At 43.0% G+C, this 22,025-nt stretch overlaps 1 protein-coding gene across 1 annotated transcript; it reads right to left on the bottom strand.

Moving 5' to 3' along the window:
- Positions 1-594: 594 nt before the first annotated feature.
- On the bottom strand, positions 595-20,377 carry clip3 (CAP-GLY domain containing linker protein 3). The gene is made up of 15 exons (XM_056441988.1): positions 20,290-20,377; positions 16,542-16,910; positions 14,345-14,484; positions 12,834-12,927; positions 12,054-12,215; positions 11,837-11,955; positions 11,055-11,291; positions 8,509-8,559; positions 8,122-8,257; positions 7,867-8,022; positions 7,552-7,692; positions 6,569-6,692; positions 6,400-6,467; positions 5,557-5,629; positions 595-4,187 (listed from the first exon to the last, which is right to left on the bottom strand). Exons 2-15 carry the CDS (start codon positions 16,891-16,893, stop codon positions 4,133-4,135), a joined length of 1,908 nt encoding a protein of 635 aa, XP_056297963.1. The 5' UTR covers positions 16,894-16,910; positions 20,290-20,377; the 3' UTR covers positions 595-4,132.
- Positions 20,378-22,025: the final 1,648 nt, after the last annotated feature.

The following is a 22,025-nucleotide window of genomic DNA, read 5'->3' as shown; positions in this document are numbered from 1 at the left end:
CGATCACTTAAAAGCTGTTCTATAAAAATGGGTTTTAAGAAGTGATTTAAAAGAAGTTACTGATTCTGCAAGCCTTAAATACAATTAGTTTGAACCCTTCTTGCAGTGAACAAATGATATCCACAATCTAAGACAATATCTAGTCTCATATCACAATATAGATATTGATCAATATATCTCCATCAGTAGTAATAATCAAATACCATATTACTGACAACAAAAGAAAGGTCTTTCAGCTGTTTGTGGCCGCGTGAGACGAGAAGTCAACGTTGATTATTAACCCAAATCATAATTTCCTCACTAACTCACTATTTGTGTGGCCTAACTATAACCAAGTTGTCTCCTGAAGCCAAAAGTATATTTTCAATAAACTGAAATGTAAACGTTGCTTTATATTCTTAGGAAAGCACAAAAAAACATTGTTTACTTATCCTGGAGTCTGTTTACATTTTGTTAAATCAGGCTTCAAAAATTCAGTAAATATCAATATCAGTAAATCAGGCTTCATAATAACTGACTGTTTACATCATTACAGAATTGAACAACAACATGAATGTGTTTCTTGTGAGTAAAAGGAATGGACAGGAGAGGTAGAAAAACAACATCAAATTCTTTATTATATTCATAGAGTTGTCACTGTTATTATTAGAAGCATTTCCATGCTACTGAGAATAAGATACATATATTGAAAAACCCCAACGAGAAAATACAGAGAGAGAGAGAGACAGAATGCAGTGAGTATCTGTGAGGATGAAGACGTCCGATGCTCGTGCTCGCCTCACTCACTTTAAAACAGGAGTTACTCACACACACACACACACACACACTCTACAAAACTAAGAACAAAAAGTACACTTAGTGAAGTTATCAAAATATAGGCTATATACTGTATATTCTTAAGACGTTTCAATGTTAAAACTGGTGAAACAAAGAAAAAAAAGCACAGTCCTTTTATATGGAGCAAATCAATACAACAGCATTAACGCCAGTGTATGTGGAAAATAATAATTACAGAGCGGGCTAATATTCATTAAAAAAAACAAAGTATTCAGAGTAAAAACAATGACATTACTTTTGACCCTTTGACTGCTTGAGGAGCGATACAAATACATCTTTAAACTGTAAATGTCCTCCACTGAAACACATCAGTCATTGACGGGATTCATTCCAGAAAAATCCAAAGTTCTAAGAATAAAGACATTTCCCTCTCAATTCAAGTGGCTTCGTGACACTTAAATGTTATGAAATTAATCTTATTTCCATAGATGTACTTAAACCCATAAACATCTTCTTTTCCGGATCCTTCCTCTAACTTTGTCATGCAAGTTCTCACAACCATAAATATGGCTTAGAGTCAGCTGATGCGGTGCAAGTCAAGGTTGTGATGAGGTCATCCAACCTTGCAACCTTGTGGTTCTTTGACAACAACAAAAACACAATATTTCCAAGTTTCTTTCTCCTATATTCATGATTTAAATTTCAAAGAATTTAGTAAATGAATCTCCCTCGGGCTCCAGAATTATTCTTATTCTTAATGGCCCTGATACACTGTTGAACAAATCAAATGAGAATATGTCACGAGTGGAGCTTGAGTAACATTGTGTAGGTCTTGAAATGATTCAGTGGTGCAGTACACGATTACACAGCAGTAGGAACACTTTGGTCAACAGAGACTTCACTGGGACGTGTTGACGGTATACTGGGTGTTTACTGGGTGTTTACTGGGTGTTTACTGGATCCAGACCAACCTCTCCATCACTGAGCTCCACGTTCACCTGGGATGAAAGACTTGGTGTAGCTTCAGCATTGAACAGCGAGCAGCGCATTTGGAGCGAAACAACGTTCTGTATGAAATTAAAACGAGATGTAGACGACAACGAGTGGATTTACTTTAGTTCATTAGGCTCTATTGTTTGGGTTTGAGAGGCCCGGCAGGGAAAAGCAGGAAACAGTAGTAATGTAGGAGTCATCTGCAGAGTGTGATAACGTGAGGCCTTGCAGAACATTGGGTTCCAAAAACTAAGAGAATACTAAATCAAAAGGGTCAGAGAGCCGTTTATGTCTGACTTCAGTTAGACAGATGTGAAAAATCCGAATTTTTGGGTTAATTTCGTGTTTTCAATAAAACTTTAAAAATCCGCTTTGTATACAATTTCAACTTCCCCTCGTTGATGAGTTGCAGGAACGTTGCACAACAATATATTTGTCAAGTCCAAACTAACAGATCGAATTCAGGATAGATTGCAGTTTCATAACTCCGGTTCCTCCATGAAAGGGAAAAACGCATTTCTGTTCTTCTTATTCAATGAGTAGCAGCCTGACATAAGCTCTAGCAGGGCAGGAGTTACTGTTGATCCGATCTGTGATCTGTTCACTGAAATATGACTTGCAACATTTGATCTTTAATGTGTTTCAAAACGATGATTTCAGAGGCGAGAACGACCAGCGTCGGTCCGATCGCAGCCCAACGAGGCCCGGCAGCCAAGAGAGAAGTGAGTTTACCGGCTTCAGATGCTGGTTTAAAGAAATTTAAATCCAAGATCTATATTCTTAAAAAAAAAAAAAAACACACACCTTTACAATAAAGCAACTTATCAAATCATAAAACCCCAAATACAAATTTTAAAAAGTATGTTCACTTGCTGCTGCGACTTTGTATGGAAACGTCTGAATCTCCCAGAACATTTGCGGTCGGGTTCACCGCTGTGTGTGTGTGTGTGTGTGTGTGTGAGGAGCCACTAACACAAGAACCACGTCCACACAGAGAAAGCCACACGCTTCACATATTGCTGTTTTCAATAATTCACACGCGGCGAGATTTCAACATTTAGCGCACGTTTTTCTTGACCCTCCGCCCACATTTACCGAGGAAAGCAACGTCGTATTTGAATGGAGAAAGAGGGATGAGGGGTCGGGGAGAAAAGCATCGAGGAGACCTTCGACTCCTCATCCAGGGTTTACGTCTCTACGTTAGGAAAGGAGATGAATGTCTGATGAGGGGGCACAGAGCCGTGAGATTTAAACAAAGCTTATATTCAGACGCAAGCGTGACGGCTTCAACACAAAAAACATCAACGTCACATGCAGCATGGCAGAGAACACTTTTTAGATTTTGAACTTGCATTGAAGAAAGTCGTCTTTTTGGGTCTGTTAGCACTTTTGGTTCACGATAGATTGTGATTGACAGTAACTCCATAATATACTATATTTGAACTCTAAGTTTGGCAATACTCTGATTATTAATAACAGCTGTTCAAGGCGTTGAATCAATATAAAGTGGAAGTACACAACTTCATCTATTAACAACCACATTAGCTGAATCTATTTTCTTTTTCCAGGTGATGAATCAAAAACTTAAATCCAGCTATTTGTTCAAATTTGTTTTGAAACACACAAACTCTAAATTAATTAACTAGAGCCGGAAATATCATTTCATAGAGAGCAAGAGCCACGGTTAAATTATGCCTGTTGCGTACAGATACAAAAATATGATTGTAATACTATGATAAAATGACAAAAAAGCAAGTGGTTGAATAACCCTGTTTTCAGTTTGACATCTGAGATCAATCCAGGTTGTAAAACACACACACACACACACATTTAACCGAAGAGCAATGGTTCTCCAGCTCAGAATAATGTGCGATGGTGGGATCTGTTTGGCAGACGTCATTGTTGTGACTCGGCATTAATGCCCGATGTGAAGCTGCCGCTGGAGCCAACCACCAACATGTGGTGCGGTCCAAATAGCGCAGCAGCAATCGCAAAAACATGCAGCAGCACAAAGGGAAGTCATGTGGTTTTTGTTGGCTCGCATAAAGACGGAACTTGGACAACGCCGGGGTGATGGGATGAGAACGACGAAGAGATGGGACGTGATTGCTTCAGCTCAGTGTCACGAAAGGAACGCGTGGCATTGGGATCGGATACAAGGCACTATAGATGTTGCTATAGAACGGCTAAATTCGAGGGACTCGGGCTGTAAGAGAGAATAGGGGGCGGGGTTTCACCACGAGAAGCCTGGCTGACAGAGGGAGGAAAGCCACACAAAAATAAAAGGAGAAGATGAAGATAGAGATAGAGAAAAGAGGAGAGATCGATCAGGTGGAGACGAAGAGGAGGAAGAAGGGAGCGGTTAGGACTGCATCTCAGCACGCAGCATCCATGGAAACCAACAGCAGAACAGCAACCTGGTGGAGAAGAGAAGAAGAGAACGGAGATGAGGACAGAGAGGAGGAGGAGGAGGAGGAGGACATTCTGCATCCATGTCATATTGGAGTAGCAGTTATTCCTTCAGTTAAAGTGAACTGTGAAGCCAAAAATATTCATATGACACGGTACTTAACAATAAAAATATCGATCATATCAACTAGAGTCCCCAGTACAGGGGAACACACACACATCTAATGGATGTCGTGCTTTATTACAGATTTATTAAGATACCTCCTTTGAGTAAAAGTAGTAATACTGGAAAGTAAAAGTCCTGAAATGAAAATTACTTTTCAGTAGAAGTAAGTTAAAGTGTTTTACTGCATGTTGATGCAATCATGTGTAATCTATTTAGTATTTTGTTTCCTCTGTATATTTAGTTTTTTAGTATTTAGTATTGTTATTGTGTTTTATTTTTATCCTAAAATGTCCCCACTGTGGGACTAATAAGGGAATATCTTATGTTATCTTATGTTATCTCATCTTATCTTATCTCATCTTATCTTATGTTATCTTATGTTATCTTATGTTATCTCATCTTATGTTATCTTATGTTATCTCATCTTATCTTATCTTATGTTATCTTATGTTATCTTATGTTATCTCATCTTATCTTATGTTATCTTATGTTATCTCATCTTATCTTATGTTATCTTATGATATCTTATGTTATCTTATGTTATCTCATCTTATCTTATGTTATCTTATGATATCTTATGTTATCTCATCTTATCTTATGTTATCTCATCTTATGTTATCTTATGTTATCTCATCTTATCTTATCTCATCTTATCTTATGTTATCTTATCTTATCTCATCTTATGTTATCTTATCTTATGTTATCTTATGTTATCTTATCTTATGTTATCTTATGTTATCTTATCTTATCTTATGTTATCTTATGTTATCTTATGTTATCTTATGTTATCTCATCTTATCTCATCTTATGTTATCTTATCTTAAATAGCAACATAAGGTTGATATGGAGCTCATTTAAAATACTTTACTTCAATCTGTAAAAGAACTTGAGCTGACGAATAATATATCTAAAGGAGTAAAGTATTTCCCCCTGAGATGTAGTGGAGTCGAATTAGAAAGTGGCATTACATGGAAATACCTATGTAACTAAATGTTGTATGAAAGTAAAATGCCTGAGTGAATGGACTCAGGTATTTCCATCCTCATACTATCATCTGGTCTTGTTCCAGTTGTACACGTGTGCATCTTAACCTTCTCGACCTTCCACTTCCCCTGACATGCATGCAGCATCAACTCTGAAGGGACATTTCAATACGTTCGGCTATTTTAAGGCCGAAGGTTGGAGTGTGATGGGAGCGGCTCGTCGCTCACCTGGATATGGAGTTCTCAGACGTCAAGTCTTTGGGGGAAGGCATCGTGTTGAAGTTAGGCTTCGGCTGTGACACTGCAGGACACACAGGAAGAGGACGGCTGACTGAAAGGGTTCGCGTGAAGGTCACAACCCGAACACAAGCAGGAGGTGCTGCCTCCAGGGTCGTGAGCGTACGCCTCTGGGTCAAGGTTTCATTGGTCTTTTACGATAAAGCGTGAGGCATCACAAAGGGACAGGGAGTGGAGGGATGCTATATTCCCACTCAGTTACAGCGGCCACATTACAAATTGGCCGCTCTGGCGGAAACTACATCTCCCAGACTGCCTCACCACTCACCCAGCTGCAGGTGCTTCGGGCATCTAATTGAGGCAGGGCTGGGAAGCTTGATAAGAGACAGAGGGGAGAGCACATGGAGGGAAGGAGCTGGACAAGCCAGGTGTGAAAGGTCATCCAGGACGAGGTCACGACCCAAGTGGACTACGAAGAGGAGGACTTTGTCACATGGACTTTGCGACGATAAGTTTTTCGTTTAAAGAACCCTTTTCTCCCCCGGGACGCTTTTAGTTGAGTAATGGACTTTTTTTGATTTGTTTGATGAATAAATATTCCCCTTCTTTTTTAAACCTTTCAATTTTGACTGTTTTTACTCCTCCCTTGCACTGCCCCACCCTAGCCGGCACTAGGGACAGCCCGTGATGTCCACACACACACATCACGTCCAAACACATATTAAAATATGAATTAAAGAAAACAAGAAACAGTGAATTATACACATTTAGTCTATAATTCTGACAGTTTCTCTTAAGCGGTTGTATTTGTTGGTTCATTGCAGTGGTACTTACTGGTGACTTGGTGGACCTTCTTCACCATGGAGTTGTCATTTTCGAAGCCTTCTCTGGGGCCTCCGATTCTGATATGACACGAATGAAAGCAGTCGTGCGTTCAGAGACTTGGAGGTACCGTATGCCACAGGGAATTGAACATGTGTTAAACATTTCACTGAACTCTTACCTCTGGACCCGGGAGGGTGGAGCGAACACTCCGTATTTGGGCAGGCAGCTGAAGTAGCGGACTCCAAACACCGAGCCGTCGTGTTTCCCTGTGGCCTGATCCAGCTCGACCCCGAACCAGTCACCTGCAGGGACACAGAGAGCTCGGGTCACACCTGCCGAGCTCATCGCTCATCATTCTGTCCACCAGAAGAAGGAAGAAATAAAAGTGGTGTTCCCGTTATTCTTGGATTCTTCACCACGAGTGATGAGATAATAACGAATAGGTCGTCCTGGTGGATCTCATCGAGAGGAAAGAGGTTTTCGGTCTGCTGCAGACTGATCTGGGTCGACGGGAACCGGTTCTCTTTCGGTGTTTTTAAAAAACAATTTAAAGAGTTGGAGGTATAAGTTCATCTGGTTGGAGATGTTTTCTTTGACGGAGGCATACACACCTGTGTGAACTGGGTTATGAGGACTTGAGTCTTAGTTTTGGTTTTATTCATACTGTGATCTAAAAAAGGATCTTTCTTTATTTTTCTATATTGTCTGTCACTGTTTTACGTTTTATGTCTGGAACTTTGTGTCATGTGCTCCTGCTGCTGTTGGCCAGGACTCTCTTGTAAAGGAGATTTTTAATCTCAATGAGGCTTTTCCTGGTTAAATAAATGTAAAATACAAAAATAAAATTATTGTGTTAGCATTTGTTTCTGTTGCAGCAGTGTAGCTTAGTTCACACACACACAGTTTAGCATTAACTAGGACGTGTTTTAAAATTACATTACATTCAATTAGTAAGTAAACGCATACAAACAGTAATAACACAAACAAACAAAAGGCAAAAGAGCTTCAATAATCTCAGCCGGTTACTTTAGTCTAACCAATTTGTTAGATTTTGCACATTTGTACGTATTGTATTTGATAGTCTTCAAATTTCAATCGATTACAATTTTTGATTCAGATGAGCCTCAGCTGAGGAGTAAAATATCATCCCAGAGGACAGACCTGGGGCGAAGTCGGTCTTTCCGTAGAAGCGGACGATGCCGTGCTTCTGTCCGGCCACCAGAACCTGGTCTCCAACTTCCACGTTCAATCCATCGGGATCAAGCGGATGGACGACGACCGGCGACTTCTTCTTCTTCTGGGCTGAGGACGCACCGAGACAAAAATCATACTGCATCACAGAGATCCACAGCTGACTCCTCAGGAACACATGGATGACATTTTGTAATCTGAAAGGCCCGAGTCGTCTCTTTTGAGAAATGTTATCTTTGATATTCCCAAATATTGGACACACAGACAACATCAGAGCGATGTTACCTTTCCCTCTCTCCTTCTCTTTCTTCCCTTTCTCCTTCTTGGCCTTCCCAGTGAGACGAGAGGCCAGGTCCATACGGGGGGTTCTGGGGGTGGAGGTGACAGATGACAGCGCCTGATCCACGGCTTTGGAAATCTTTGACACCGGGGCAAAAATGCCTGCGGGAAAAAGACGAGCTCAATGAAACCTCAAAGCCAGCAGACACAGCAGGAGGAAGCGGAGCTGTCTTTGTAGGGGTCGAGGGACCATGATGTTACCGAGCTTAGGAGGGCAGACGAAGTAGCGGACGCCGCCCACACTGCCATCGTTCTTTCCCTCCGGCTCGTCGAGCTCCACGCCAACCCACTGACCGCTGGCGAACTCTGTCGTGCCACAAAACCTCAGAGTGCCGGGCTGAGAGAGACACACAGAGAGGAAGATCCGAGGTCAGAGGGGAAGTCTCTCCCGTGCTGGAAACATGACTGCAGAGATCCCCTAGGTTAGGCTAGGTTGCATGGAGGCACATAGTCTGAGTGTCTGCTGCGGTATTTGTTGATGAAAGGTAAAGGGAGGAGCCGTGGGGGACAGGAAGAGAGCGTGTTGTCAGAGTGGTGTGGGTCAGGTCAGTTAGTCTACGTTTGTGGCCGGCGCCCGGTCCAACCAACCTGTCTGTGGTTTGCAGGCGGGCTGTCGTCTCTGCTCTGGTCTCTCTGGAGCTACACAGTGAGAACACGCGGTTCAGAGCTCAAACATTGGGAGGGTGTGAAGGACAAAAAGGCAGCCATCACACAAAACAACGCCGGCTTTGAGCGCGAAGCACCAGAAATGTCATCTTGATTTTTTATGTCGACCCATCTATTGAACTGAGTTGTTGTCTTGAAATGTGCAATGCAGAATAGATATTGCTAAACTAGGTTTGGGGTCATTTAAATACCATTTGTCCACCAGAAAGCACTCGACTTAACTGGATGGACGGGTCAAACAAACACAGGACTTTCACGCAGGAGGCCGCAGCACGTGTCCCGTGTTAAACCATTTTGAGAAGACACCATGCAGGCAACAAATAGAAACTGACCGTCCAAAACGAATATTAAAAATTCTGATTGGTTACTGAGACCAATAACATGTCACACACCCTAGTTTGATCCAGTCCAGTTACCTTTGACACGGTCATACCAATGTCATGTATATTTTGTAGGTTGGTGTAAACACAATCCAGCCCGAGTGGACGCAGCTCAGTGCTTACATACATTTCTATCTGAAGGATGATCCCACTGCTCACTTATAGAAAACATGGCTATAAAAAATAATAACATTTGGAAATCAAACAAGGATGTAGAAAGCAAATAAATCAGCAGCATGCCCCATATGTGAATATGGTCGATGGAGAACTGAGGCTCAGGTTTTGTTTCCGTACCTTTCAGTTCTGTGAGTCCATTCTGTCATGATCCGGAGTTTTTGTGTCTTGTCTTGTGTCTTATTTTGAAGTCCCCGTCTCTCGTGTCATCCGTTTCCCTGCATTTCCTGCCCTGTATTGTCTGCCCTGTTCCTGATTGTTTCCTCCTGTGTGATTGCTAGCCCCGCCCTCATTGTGTCCACCTGTGTCTCGTTCCCCAGTGTCCAATCACCTCCCTGTGTATTTAACCCTCCTGTTACCTTTGGGGTCAATTTGACCCCATTCAATGTTTCTAAATCTCAAAAAAAATTATTGACATCATTTTTTTTCTTTATATTTCATGACTTTTCCTAATTTATGGGGGACAACTGGAAAAAAATAAAATTCACACGACGATATGTTTTCAATGTCTTGTACACAACTTGTACGCATCGGTGTTCTTTGGGGTCAATTTGACCCCATGGGCTGTTTTTCACTGTGTAGAACATATAAGAAATATCAACTTTTTTATTTCTTTAAAGGGCTATTTAGGTCGTCAACAAACAAACATAAAGTACCTGACACTTAAACGTGGGAAACAATATTAATTCTAATCATTTTCTTGAGGTTTTAATTGCTGTGGTCAAAAAGGGTAAAAGATGTTAGTAAATGTGAAGGTAACAGGAGGGTTAAACGCTGTTCGTCTCATTCCCCAGTGTGGGTTCGAACCGTTTGTGTCTGTGCGTCACCTGTTTTCTGTAAAGGATTAAATCTTCTGTGGAAGCGTTGTTGGCATTTGGGTCCGATCTCTCTCTGGCTACGACACCCTGACACATTTGACATTAAAGTACAAACATTATTGCTGGTAATTGGTCATCTTCATCTCAACATATGTGACTGAGGAATGGTGAATGGACTGTACTTGTAGAACGCTTTTCTAGTAGTCCGACCACTCAGATTGCTTTAACCCGATGTCATCATTCACACCCATTGACCCACTGATGGCAGCCCATCAGGACTTTCACTCATCATTCATGAAGTAAAGGATACATCGGCATGAACTAGCCGAGCTGGCGATTCAAACTGCCACTCCTGATGGAAGGACGACCCAGCTCTACCACTGAGCCACAGTCGCCCCCAAGGAGCACCCAGTCAAGCTCTCAAATCCAGGGCCACCAGTAAAACCACCAGTGTAGTACTAATGCACAATGGAACGGTCATTCATACAAGCAGATGACCACTGTGTCTCTTGTATCTGTCAACTGTTACAATGAATTAGTACGCTGTGAGGCTGAAGCACTCGCTGAAGGCTACCGAGGGTCATATTTACAAGATTTCCACAGACATTTTAACATAACATGTAGGTCGTCTTTTCTTTTTGGACATTTTTGGCGATTCCAACTTGTTTTATGTTGCTTTCCTTTCCTACAGGGGACCTGGGGAAGCATCCAAGATGAGAGTTCAAAGAGGACATTTGAACTGATTCCCATATATTCCTTGTCATAGTTGACGCTCATCCTTTACTCAGCCGAAATGAAGATGGATTAGTGTTACGTCTATTTAAATACGTCTATCTTATTAGCCAATTCCAATTGGTTCCAGCGTCTGTGACTTTCCCCTGAGACCTGGGTTGTAACAATAACCAACATTACTGTGAGTGTTTCATCTTTGATGTTGATGCAATCTAATAACAAGAAGGAAAAGTATCCTTTAACCAATAAGTCTGGTTTGGAGATTGTTTCCTGAATGTTCCTCCTGCTAACCAACCGGCAGAGTTCACCGCCTTTTTTCAAATCGTCTTTTCCCAACACCCCTGATCCTCAGCGAGCCTCTGACCTTCATGTCGTCCAGCATCACGCGCTCGCCCAGCTTCAGCCCCAGCGAGGTCAGCATCAGGTTTCCTGGGATGTTGTCGTAGTTGAGCAGCGTGGCTCTGGGAAGGTTGCAGCTCAGAGGGACGGCGTCCAGCAGCAGCTGCATCAGCTCCTTGGCCGCCATGGCGGCCTCCGTCTTATCCAGAGTCATGTCCATCGGGTCGGGAACCACCTCCCCTGGAACCTGGCCCTTATCGTTCTGCAGAGAGGGAGGGTACAGGGGGCGTGAGGGGGCCAGGATAGAATCATGACTGATGTGATAAGATTACCCTCGCATTGAAAATGCGGAAGGTAATGTTTTGATCGCTGTGTATTTATTTATTTATTTGTATGCGTGTTACTCGCATAAGTAAAAAAGTATGAAACCGAATCGCATGAAATTTGGTGGGATGATTGGTTATTATCCTGGGACCATTTGATTAGATTTTGGGATCGATCGGGTCAAAGGTCATGGTCAAGGTCATGAAAAGGTCAACATCTTCTTTTTACCATAGCGCGGTCAATTTATATCCAATTGGCATGCAAATAATGCCAAAATGTTCATAATTCAATGCCCAATATTGTGATATGCGAAGGTATGCGCTCTACCGAGTGCCCATTCTAGTTATCCACAGAAGAGATACAGAGGAGTACACGGTATCCAGCCGGACCGACAGAGGAATGTAGAGAAAACAAATGATGATCATCATAAGCTCCAGGTTGACTGTCACCTTGCAACGGTAAAGTTAAAGAAAGAGTTTTTACCCGGACAACGGGGTTGGCTCCATGCTCCAGGAGACATTTGACTGCACCCAGACAGAGGTTGGAGGCAGCGATGTGGAGGGCTGTGCCATAGTGGAAATCACTGCAGGTGGAGTTCAACACTGCAAAGAAACCAAAAGATGAACAATTCAGCTCTAACCACGCCTCCTTTGAGCTTTGACCCTTGAGGGATGTGTGTGTGTGTGTGATGTGTGTGTACCTCTTGGTGTCGTGGCTTTGAGCAGCACTCGGATCAGTTCCGGGACGTCGAAGTAAGCGGCATAGTGCAGAGCGTTCATGTTGGTCCAGCGGCTCCTCAGACTCACGTCGGCGCCGAGAGTGATCAGCTGGCTGCTGAGACGGAGCGCGGCCGCCGGGTCACCTGCACACACGGGGAGGACCGAGCTCAGAGAGGCAGATGCAGCGGACGTCACCGACTGGACTGACGCCGGACCTCATCTCTTTGCTCAATGGAGTCCTTTCACTCAACCCTTCTGGGTGTGACACTTTCTACGATACTTCTCCTCCACGACATTTGATTGACAGCTTTGGTTGATTGATTCATTCAGATGTTTGCATGCAAAAGATAAGAAAATGTACAAGTGCAGCTGATTAGTCCGTTATTCAATTCGTCGACTGACAGAATATTGAGATTTGTCACAGGAAAAAAATGTGATGGATCCAGATGTAATAATGTTATTGCTTGTGAATAATGTTGAGGTTTGGACTAAACTAACTGTTGTGATTCTGTGACGCCATTTCTCGCTTTATTCAAAATGTTTCGGGAAAAAAAATCAATCGATTATCGGAGAAAACCTTTCGCGCTCTGGCTAAACACATTATATTTGTGAGCATAATCCGTTCATTGCTGGTCTAATTAAAAGATGGAAAACAACAGCAGGCTCTTCCTTGAACCGATTATTATCTTCCTACAAATGCTGCAAAATGGCGGAACAGGGTCGAATCCGACTGACTGGATCCACATCAAACGATATCTTACCGACTCCGTGCGCTCCGGCCTTGCAGCTGTAGTGAAGCAGGGTCATGTCGGTCAAGCCGTCGCGGTCGTTCACATGGCAACCGCGCTTCAGGATCTGAGACGGGAAACCAGAGAGGCGACGATTGGATAATTCAAAGACAGTTCAGCACAGATTCACACACCTTCAAAGTGTCTTCAAAGACAGTTAACTCCAGCATCAAAAATACATCGTTGTCCTCTCGCCTGCACTGCTATTCATGGGTGTAAATACTTTGGAGATACCAGCCGTAGAGACGTCCGCCTTCTGCCCAATAGAACGGGACTAAATGTCTGATGTGGTGCTCCAATGGCTAGGAAGACATCTGAAACTCAACAGCCGTGTTTCTTCCCAGGAACCGTGAGCTTTGAGTTCCTATGAATGAAACTGCTAACAGCGAGGTTCGTGGGTTGTCTTGATACCTCCATCTGCCCGATGGATCGTGGAGGTCTGGATCGTGGCCCATGCCAACTACCAACTATTCATCCACTCTGTCATATTTATTGAATGTGCTGTAACTCTGTAATGATTCCTTCTGGTCACATGACATCTATTGCTTCTGTCCATCCTGGAGAGGGATCCTCCTCTGTTGCTCTCCTGAAGGGTTCTTCACTTTTTCCCCTGTAAAAGTTTTTTGGGGAGTTTTTCCTGATCCGATGTGAGGTCCTGGGACAGGGATGTCTATGTGTACAGATTGAAAAGCCCTCTGAGGCAAATGTGTAATTTGTGAGTATAGGCTATACAAAATAAACTGAATTGAATTGAATTGATCAACCAGGTTGGGGTTTCTGGAAAGAGACACTGCTGTTGAGCTTTTCCAATGTTTTAGGAGGTTCTCATTTATTTCAACATATTTAGGTCTTTGTCTAAAGATTTTTGTTGTTGCTTTTTTTCTTATCGATGTATGTGGAAATCCAGCAGTAATCAGGTCTTTGTTGATTATTTTACATATTTGTATCAGTTCATTAAAGAGATAAACCCAATAGGAACAGTATACACCTCATTTTTGACGAGCTGAATTGGCTCCTAAATATTAGATTACATTTCTTTGTAAATGCCAGAAATGTGCCAGTTTGTTGGCAATAAGACTGTTCTCATCATCCCCAAGTGAGGGTTATTGAAATTCCTCAATCCAACTTTTCCTTCTCTGATGCTCATAATTGTATTGTGAACGATACAAAGCAGCATTACTCCACAGTGCTCTTGGGCTTATAGGAGAAAAGCTACACACAACATATTAAATAAACAGATTTACAGTATTTCCAACTCCTGGAACAGAACACGAAGATCTCAACAATATAATTTACGGCACACCAAATAGAAATAATGATATGAGAATTCAAAACATCTTTGTGGGGGAAGTTGTTGCACGAGTTACATGTTACAGGAGTAAGATGCCAGCGATTGTCTGAAGGAGACTTCCCTCGGCCATCCTGTCAAACACACAAAACCGGGATGGAAGTGTTTCAGTGTGATTGTGTTTATGGGTTCCCACCTCGTTGCCAATGACGTCGATCTTGTGCTGCACCTGAGGAACCCACTGACGCACGATGGCAAACAGCTCCGGGATGGTGGTCTGGGGATCCACGAGGATCTCCAAACAGGCCGGGTCATTGGGGTCGAAGAAGGTGAAGGCTGAACGCGGACGGAGATGAGAAAAGTTAGTCATTAAGTCCTCAGGTTGAAAATTGAAATCAGTTTGTATAGAAGTTTCCATTCTTCTTCAATACAGCATGGCGGTCCATTGAGAGTCAAATAGACCTTAAAGCAGGTAACAGACAAAACACTGAAAACTCAAGGCTTCAAAACGGCAATCCACAAATCTATAGGTCACGTCCCATGACTACGTCCACTTGTTACACACAGTCTATGCGTGTTCCACAGCTGCATCAGCTGCCCATTGTTTTGTTATAGCACACAGTTATAGCCAGGAGAGAGAATGCACGTGGAAGACACTTCCACATTAGCTTCACTCCTCAGAACCGGAGTTGGCCGCCTGGACAGAAAAAGGTTTGGATGAACCATTTAATCTCGTAAAGCCTTAAGTTCTGCCATATCTGATGCTACTGCAGCATCTAAGCCTTCCTCTTTATTGGAGTGAATGATTGCCTGTTAAAGACAGAAAATGCCTTGTAGGCCTATTCACTGCTGGATAATGGAGAGGTCATGCAGAGTGGATAATGGAGCTGGCCTGCTCTGATTTTGTCTGATGAATACCAACGAGCCTATCGTCCACACAGAAGTCATTCCAGAACTTTTCAAAGCAATCGATCGATGAAAAGCTGTCACTAATACTGTCTGTGTCCACGGACAATCCACTGAGGTCTATGTTGTGGATTGAGTTTTTACTTTTCACCTCTTTTTTTAAATTACTATTTTGTAAGAATAAGAAGCCGGACTCTGCGTGGACAGCATCTGTTGTTGATTGTTTATCCATAACATTCAAGACAAAAAAAACTCTGGGCCAAAGCTAAGAAGTCCAAATTGCTTCGTATGATTTGAAGAGGATAACACTGTGGGCCACTTTCTGCAATCTGAGAATGCAAATGTAAGTTTTCTTCTTTATAAAAATGTCCAGGCAACATAACAATGAAGTCTTCTATATGGAAGGGTATTTACTGAATGTGGATACACCGAATGTCTGTTTCAGTCAGCACGGTTTTAAGGTGGTATGACTTTAGTGAGGGGTAGGAGTGAGTATTTAAAGTCGTATGATGTATTGGGTACAGAGTGTTCATAGGAAATTGACATACTCGCAAGCTCGGCATTTGGGCCGCCACCATCTTGTTTTTGCCATTCCATTGTCATTTTGTCTTTGTGCACCCAGAAGGTGACACGAGAGGGTAGGGCAAAGTACAACCGAGGCTGCCAATATGCTTCAATTAACTTTCATGAAACTGAAAGCACACTGAGGTTGAAGCTGTAAGACAAAAACGTATCCAACTCCCAGACCGTACGGCGGCGTGGAAGCGACCTGCCAATCACATGGCAGCCTCACCCTAAAGCAAACCCAGCTGGACCGATTACTCTACATGGGACCAGAATTTTCTAAATGAGCATCGTGATGTGTTGAAGACTTGAAACTGGCAATTGACGTAAACTCATGTCCACAATGTTTACTGAGGGAATAAATCAAGAGCCATCTTCTCATAGACTTCTATACAGTCAGAAATATTCATATTTTAAAAAATTTTTCTTCATTTCCTCATTCACTCAAACCAATAACCAACTTTAGAGAAATAATAACTGGGTGAGGTGATTTAACAGCACGGCAGTGTATTAATATGGTGTAACAGTGTGCATACCACAGATGTCAAACACAAGGCCTGCGGGCCGTATCCGGCCCACCACATCATTTTATGCGGCCCCTGACGGCTTGAAAGACATATGATCACCTTTTCTGAGAAGAAATTTCAGAAAAATATCCTATCCCATATTTGAAGGTTTCAAATGAAATGGATTCATGTGATAATATTAGAGATATGTTCTTATGTACAATGTTTCTACACTCAAATCAACAATAATCACATGCAAAGAGAGTTATTTTTACAAAATGTTCTGGAGTAGTTTATAGAGAGTTTCAGGTACAACCGGCCCTTTAAGAGGCGGCCATGACGCTGATGTGGCCCTCGGTGAAAATTAGTTTGACACCCCTGGTCTATACGATGTGTATTTAAGGTAGTATGACGTACTGTAGTCTTTGGGGAGCGGTGCCTGGGCAGAGGGGTGCACCATGGCCCGGCGGCGTGGCTCATGAATTGGACTCTGATACGCGGACACCGACAGCGGCTCGGGCTCTGGATTGGCGTCACACTCCGGACCGGCCAGTGGATCCTCCTCTTCTTCCCGCTCCTCTCTCCCCTCCTGCTCCTCTTCCTCCTCCTCCTCATCCTCCACCTCGACCCTCTCCTCGTCCTCCTCTTCTAGCTCATATTCCTCCTCTTCTTCCTCCTCCTCCTCCTCTTTCTGGAGCTTGCCCTCCTCCTGCTCCTCCAGGTCGTGCCTCTCCTTCTCCTGGACCTCCAGGTCCTCCTCTTTAGTCATGGTGAGTTATGCGGCAGCTGAGTCAGAAAGGAGAGAGAACCCTGTTAGTAATGTCATGTATGTTTTTAAGCAGGAACACAACGTCCTCCACCAAATCACATCCACATGCAGGACCCAGGACCATGTCTATATATATTTTAGGCTGCATGCTTGCCCGAGTATGAAAGTTTGTATTTAAGCCAGAGAGGCCCTCAATTTGGAGCCAGGGACAAAACTTAGCAACACACAGTGTGACACAATGCTTTGTTGGAGATGAACAGTGTGGAAAGAAGACGAGGACAGGCGGCAGGTAGTTCAGAGGGTGATGACAAAAATTGCAGTGAAGTCGGACAGACAAAGACAAAGTGAGATTCTTGAGGGAAGATAGTGTCAAAGGATGGCTATTGCATGGATCCAGCAGATATAGCACCAGTGCAGGCACTACAAGACCGCAAACCTGAGACTGTCGGCGCCTTAAGGAAAACGTTAGGCTTCCTGTCTACCGGACATACGTCCAAAACTGTTCACGCGCCAAGCCGCTGTCCAGTCTGCTGTCCACTGAGAACACGCCAGGTAGTCGACTTCAAGGATGAAATGCAATGAGGAGCAAGGGAACACGTAAGAGTGTCACGAAGCTATTAGAGTGGACCCAATAGCACGACACAGACAGGAGTAACAAAGATGACTGTCTTTGGTTGGAAACAGGCTGGGTCAAAACCGGGAGATCAGTCGAAGAAGCAAACAAGTCCAAAAAGGGGCGGGGCAGAGAATCAGAGGTCAGGGCAGGCAGGCAGGGTCAGAAAAGGCAGGTCAGGAATAAACTCTAATAACGCTGGAGAACTTGGCACGAAAACACAAGACAATCTGGCAGAGGACAAGTGGAAGTGAGGGAGCTAAATAGTGAGGGACTAATGAGGGGATGGGCTGCAGGTGAGAAGGGCGTGAGGACCAGGTGAAGGGAATGAGGGACTAACGAGGTGATCAGAGGCAGGTGAGGGGAGTTGGTGTGACAGGATGAAAACAACTATTACAAAAAGGAAGGCGTGGAGCTAAACTGTTACAAAGAGGTCATATCAGCTATCCTCAAGCCAGCCTATCATCTGGACAGAACAACAACAGGAAGTGCTTTGCCAGCTTCTGGAGCAGCTTTTGCATCTATACCGATCACAGACTTTGAGAAACCGTTAGTGTTACACTGTGATGTCTCTCAGCTTGGTGCATTCCTTTATCAGAGGCAGCAAGGCAAGTTGGTTGTCATCGGTTATGGGTCAAGAACACTAACCGCTCCAGAACCTAACTACCAACTTCACCCTGGAAAACTAGAGTTCTTAGCGATGAAGTGGGCAATCTGTGAAAGGTTTAGGGATTATTTGTACCGCGCACCTTCTTTCGTTGTCTATACAGACAATAATCTATGAATTTATGTATTGACAACAGCAAAACTGACTGCCACAGCACACAGGTGGATAGCAGAATTCGCAGACTTTACGTTCTCAATGAAATATCCGCCTTGAACAGTCAATGGAGACGCTGACGGCTTGTCACAAATGCCGCTGGGCATGGAGCAATACGTCCACACATGCACACAGGAAATGGAGCCAGAGGCGATAACAACTGTCACAGAGGCACTGCGACTTGAATTGCACGAGCATGAGCCCTGGATGTGTCCAGTTAGCATCACTGCAGCATGCAATGACGTAGAAAAAGAACGAGTAACATCCCCAGTGGCAGAAGTGTCCATTGAAAAGCTAAAGAAAACACAAGAGGATGATCCAGTCATTGGCAAAGTGTGAGAATGTGTCATCACAAAGACGGACGCAATGACATCTCTGTTCTAGTGAGGGAGAAAAACAAGCTGTACGTCAGTGAAGATGGTATCCTGGACAGAAAGTCAGATGCTCAACTAGTGCTACCTGCAGCATTCCATCGACTGATCTACAGGGAGCTGCATGAGGAAATGGGATCTCGGCGTGGAGCGTGATCCGAGATCGATTCTCCTCGCCTCATATACAAAAAGATGTGGAGCACAAAGCTCGTGGAGTGGAGCTACAGCCAGGGTGTAGAGTACTGGTGCGGAACTTCAAGGACAGAGGAGCGCCCGGAAAACTCAGATCATATTGGGAAGAGAAAATCCACGTGATAACCGAGAAAAAACATAAGGACAGTCCTGTCTACGTAAAACGCTGGGCCGTTTTAAATGAGGGAAACGTCATGCGGCTGTATGCAGTCGGGAAGCGGCGGAAGTAAACAATGCTGTTTGGCAGCCAGTAACTGAGTGGAGCACACGCTGTGTAGAATATACAGGCTACTTCCTTCACCCTGAGCTTCCATCCTTCACCCTTAGCTGCGTCAAATTGCAAAATATCAGTTATTGTCTCCTTTTTGACACGACTGAAACCAGCTCCTGGCTTTGTCAAAAACATTTAAAGAAAGAGGCTTTGTTGTTGTTAGTCAGCAATCAAGTATTTTTCTATTTCACTGTAATTGTATTGTAGAACATGTTTCATGTTGCCTTGAAATTGTTGCTCAATAAATACAAAGTAAGTGTTGCCTGCGTCACTTTGACTCTGAAGTGGAAACTATTGATTTGTTAGTATGATACATGTGTAAATTATTAATACTTTTAGGTTGATCACTATGTTTTAAAGGGCATTTATCACATTTAGACCATATTTGCAATAGGCTACTGGCTTTCAACTGAGAACTGCGCAGTCCATAATAATAATATGCTCTAATGTAGAGGATACAAAAATGGCAAATTAAACATGGTCTAAACGTGAACGTTCAATTAACATCTCCTAATAATCGTTGGATAATTTTAAAAAACGTCGTTTTTTTTCGTGAACCGTATATTTAGTAGAAAGCATCATGTACCAGCAGGTTGAAAGAGACGGAGGGAGGCCAGCATCCTCCTCCTCCTCCTCCTTCTCCATCCAGCCTCCATTTTACAACAAACCAGACCGGAGACATTCCTTCCAGGAGCTGAAGCCCCCGGTGCTCGGCTCAAAGGCTCAAAGGCAAAACCTTCCGGCGACGTCTGTGATCACGACTCAATGTAAAAGCACGACATGCAAACCGAAGCTCATCGGGTTTGGGCCAATGTGCGTAGTGAAGGGCGAGATGCGGGGGGGAAGAGGGGGGGGGGACAACGCCCGCTAACACATAATAAAAACACGCACACGAGGAACAAAGCAGATCAATAAAAGCGTGAACATCTTCTGGGTCAACCGTGCAGCTACACGCGATGCTGGTTGAGTTAGAGTCGGGAGGATGAGGCAGATTTTTTGACGGGTGTTGTTTTGAACATCCGTCTGACTCAGCATCTCAGCATCTCCATCCCGACACACACACAATGCGCACGTCATGAACACAAAACACAAAACACGGAGCTGAAGGTCAGACGGGTTATTTTTTTACCTGAAAACAAGCCGCTGGCGGTTCCGGGATGATGAACCTATGAACCTGTCTCTTCTCAGGTCAACAGTGGAAACAACACTGATGCTCGCTCGCTCGCTCGCTCACGCTCTCTCTCTCTCCTCTCTCTCTCTTTCGCTCTCTCTATTCAATACTGGCGTCACGCACTGATTAAAAAAAAAGAAAAGGCACCAGCGTAAACGGAAGTAACAGCACTTTCTAAAAATAAATGTAGGCCTACTGATGCGTAAGAATATAATAAAAAAGATGTTTCTTCTCCAAAAAAAACGCCTTTACTTTGAACAAATATTTATACTTTCATCACCCACCAAAACAATCTGTACTTTCAAGAAAGGTGCTCAATGTAAAAACCTGCACCCTCCAAAAAATAATATATAAGATGTCACAGGGATCAGCCTCACATGTCATCCTGGGAATGTTTCTGACTTGTGGGATGAGGGGGTCCCTGCACACTCGTTCCTTCCTAATTCTTCCATTAATCTAGTAGTCTATAGAAAGTGCTTACGTCATGCAGCTTTGCACGTGAGTGACAATGTGTTTACAGTAATCAGATGGATTGTTGTTTTGTGTGAAGGTGGTGAAGATGAGTGAGGGAGTGTGTGTGTCTCAGTGCGCTCTGGCACACTTGCATCAAACGTCCAATAGTATATCAAAATGTTCTAGAGAATACCAGAATCAGAATCAGAAAAGGTTTATTGTTACACATTCATTAATTTGGCTTGGTTTGGCGAGCAAAAATACACACAGTGCAATAGTACATTCGACATCATTTTAAAAATATTAAGAAATTAACATTTACAACATGGTAAACAAACAACAAAATAAATATGAGTACGTATGGAAAGAGATATTAAAGTTGATAGACAGAGAATAGATGCATTACGGACTTTCAAGGTGTTTACGGGACCTATCGGTCTGCTCTGATGTGAGTGTTTGTATCCAGTATATTGACAAGAGCCTTTAGTTTAGAATGAAGTTTATATGATGGATTAGAGTACACACTGCCCTCTGGTGGTCACGGCGTAGTACAACATCACTGTATATTTTGAAACTTATATTTTGAAATGTTGAAAAACCTTTACACTTTCAACTTTGCCTACGGACAGTCCCTGTTAATAGTTTTAAAATCGACTGCATTTGCCTTTCATATATTTGTGAATTGAACTCCTTTGGCTTTTTTTCTTTTTGAGAAAAGGAATATATATATATATATATATATATATATAATATATATATATGATATATGTGTATTTTATATGATATGATACATCAGCATGTGTTGTTTACTTTAGCAATTGCTATAGGCTGTACACAAAGCCATCTACATGTGGCTTCATTGCACAATGCATTCAAGAGTTAGGGAAATAAATGCCAAATAGGTCCTACACAAAGAAAACAGTCATAAGAATCTATAGCAGTATCAAAAAAAGGTTTTGTAAAGATTGATTGTAACGGTGTTATTGTGTTTTGAAACACATTATTGTATTCATACAGGAGGTTCGGGTATTTAGTAAAGTATAACATATGCAGGTGATGTAAGTGAGCAGAGTTTGGGCATTTCGCCATCAACCAACATGGCCCTTCTGTATCGCAATCGAAGGTCAGACTAACTCTTGCTCCTGATTGGGCCGGAAGCTGGACCACCCGCCCCCCTCCTCTACAGGCAGCCTATCGCAGAGAAGACTTTGGCCTCTCGCTGCTCTGAGAGCTCCTTCTGT

This window comes from Pseudoliparis swirei, chromosome 20, assembly GCF_029220125.1.
Source record: "Pseudoliparis swirei isolate HS2019 ecotype Mariana Trench chromosome 20, NWPU_hadal_v1, whole genome shotgun sequence".
Classification (NCBI taxonomy): Eukaryota; Metazoa; Chordata; class Actinopteri; order Perciformes; family Liparidae; genus Pseudoliparis; species Pseudoliparis swirei.
The sequence above is the reverse complement of the archived record's forward strand: the minus strand, read 5'-3'. Positions and strand labels throughout refer to the sequence as shown.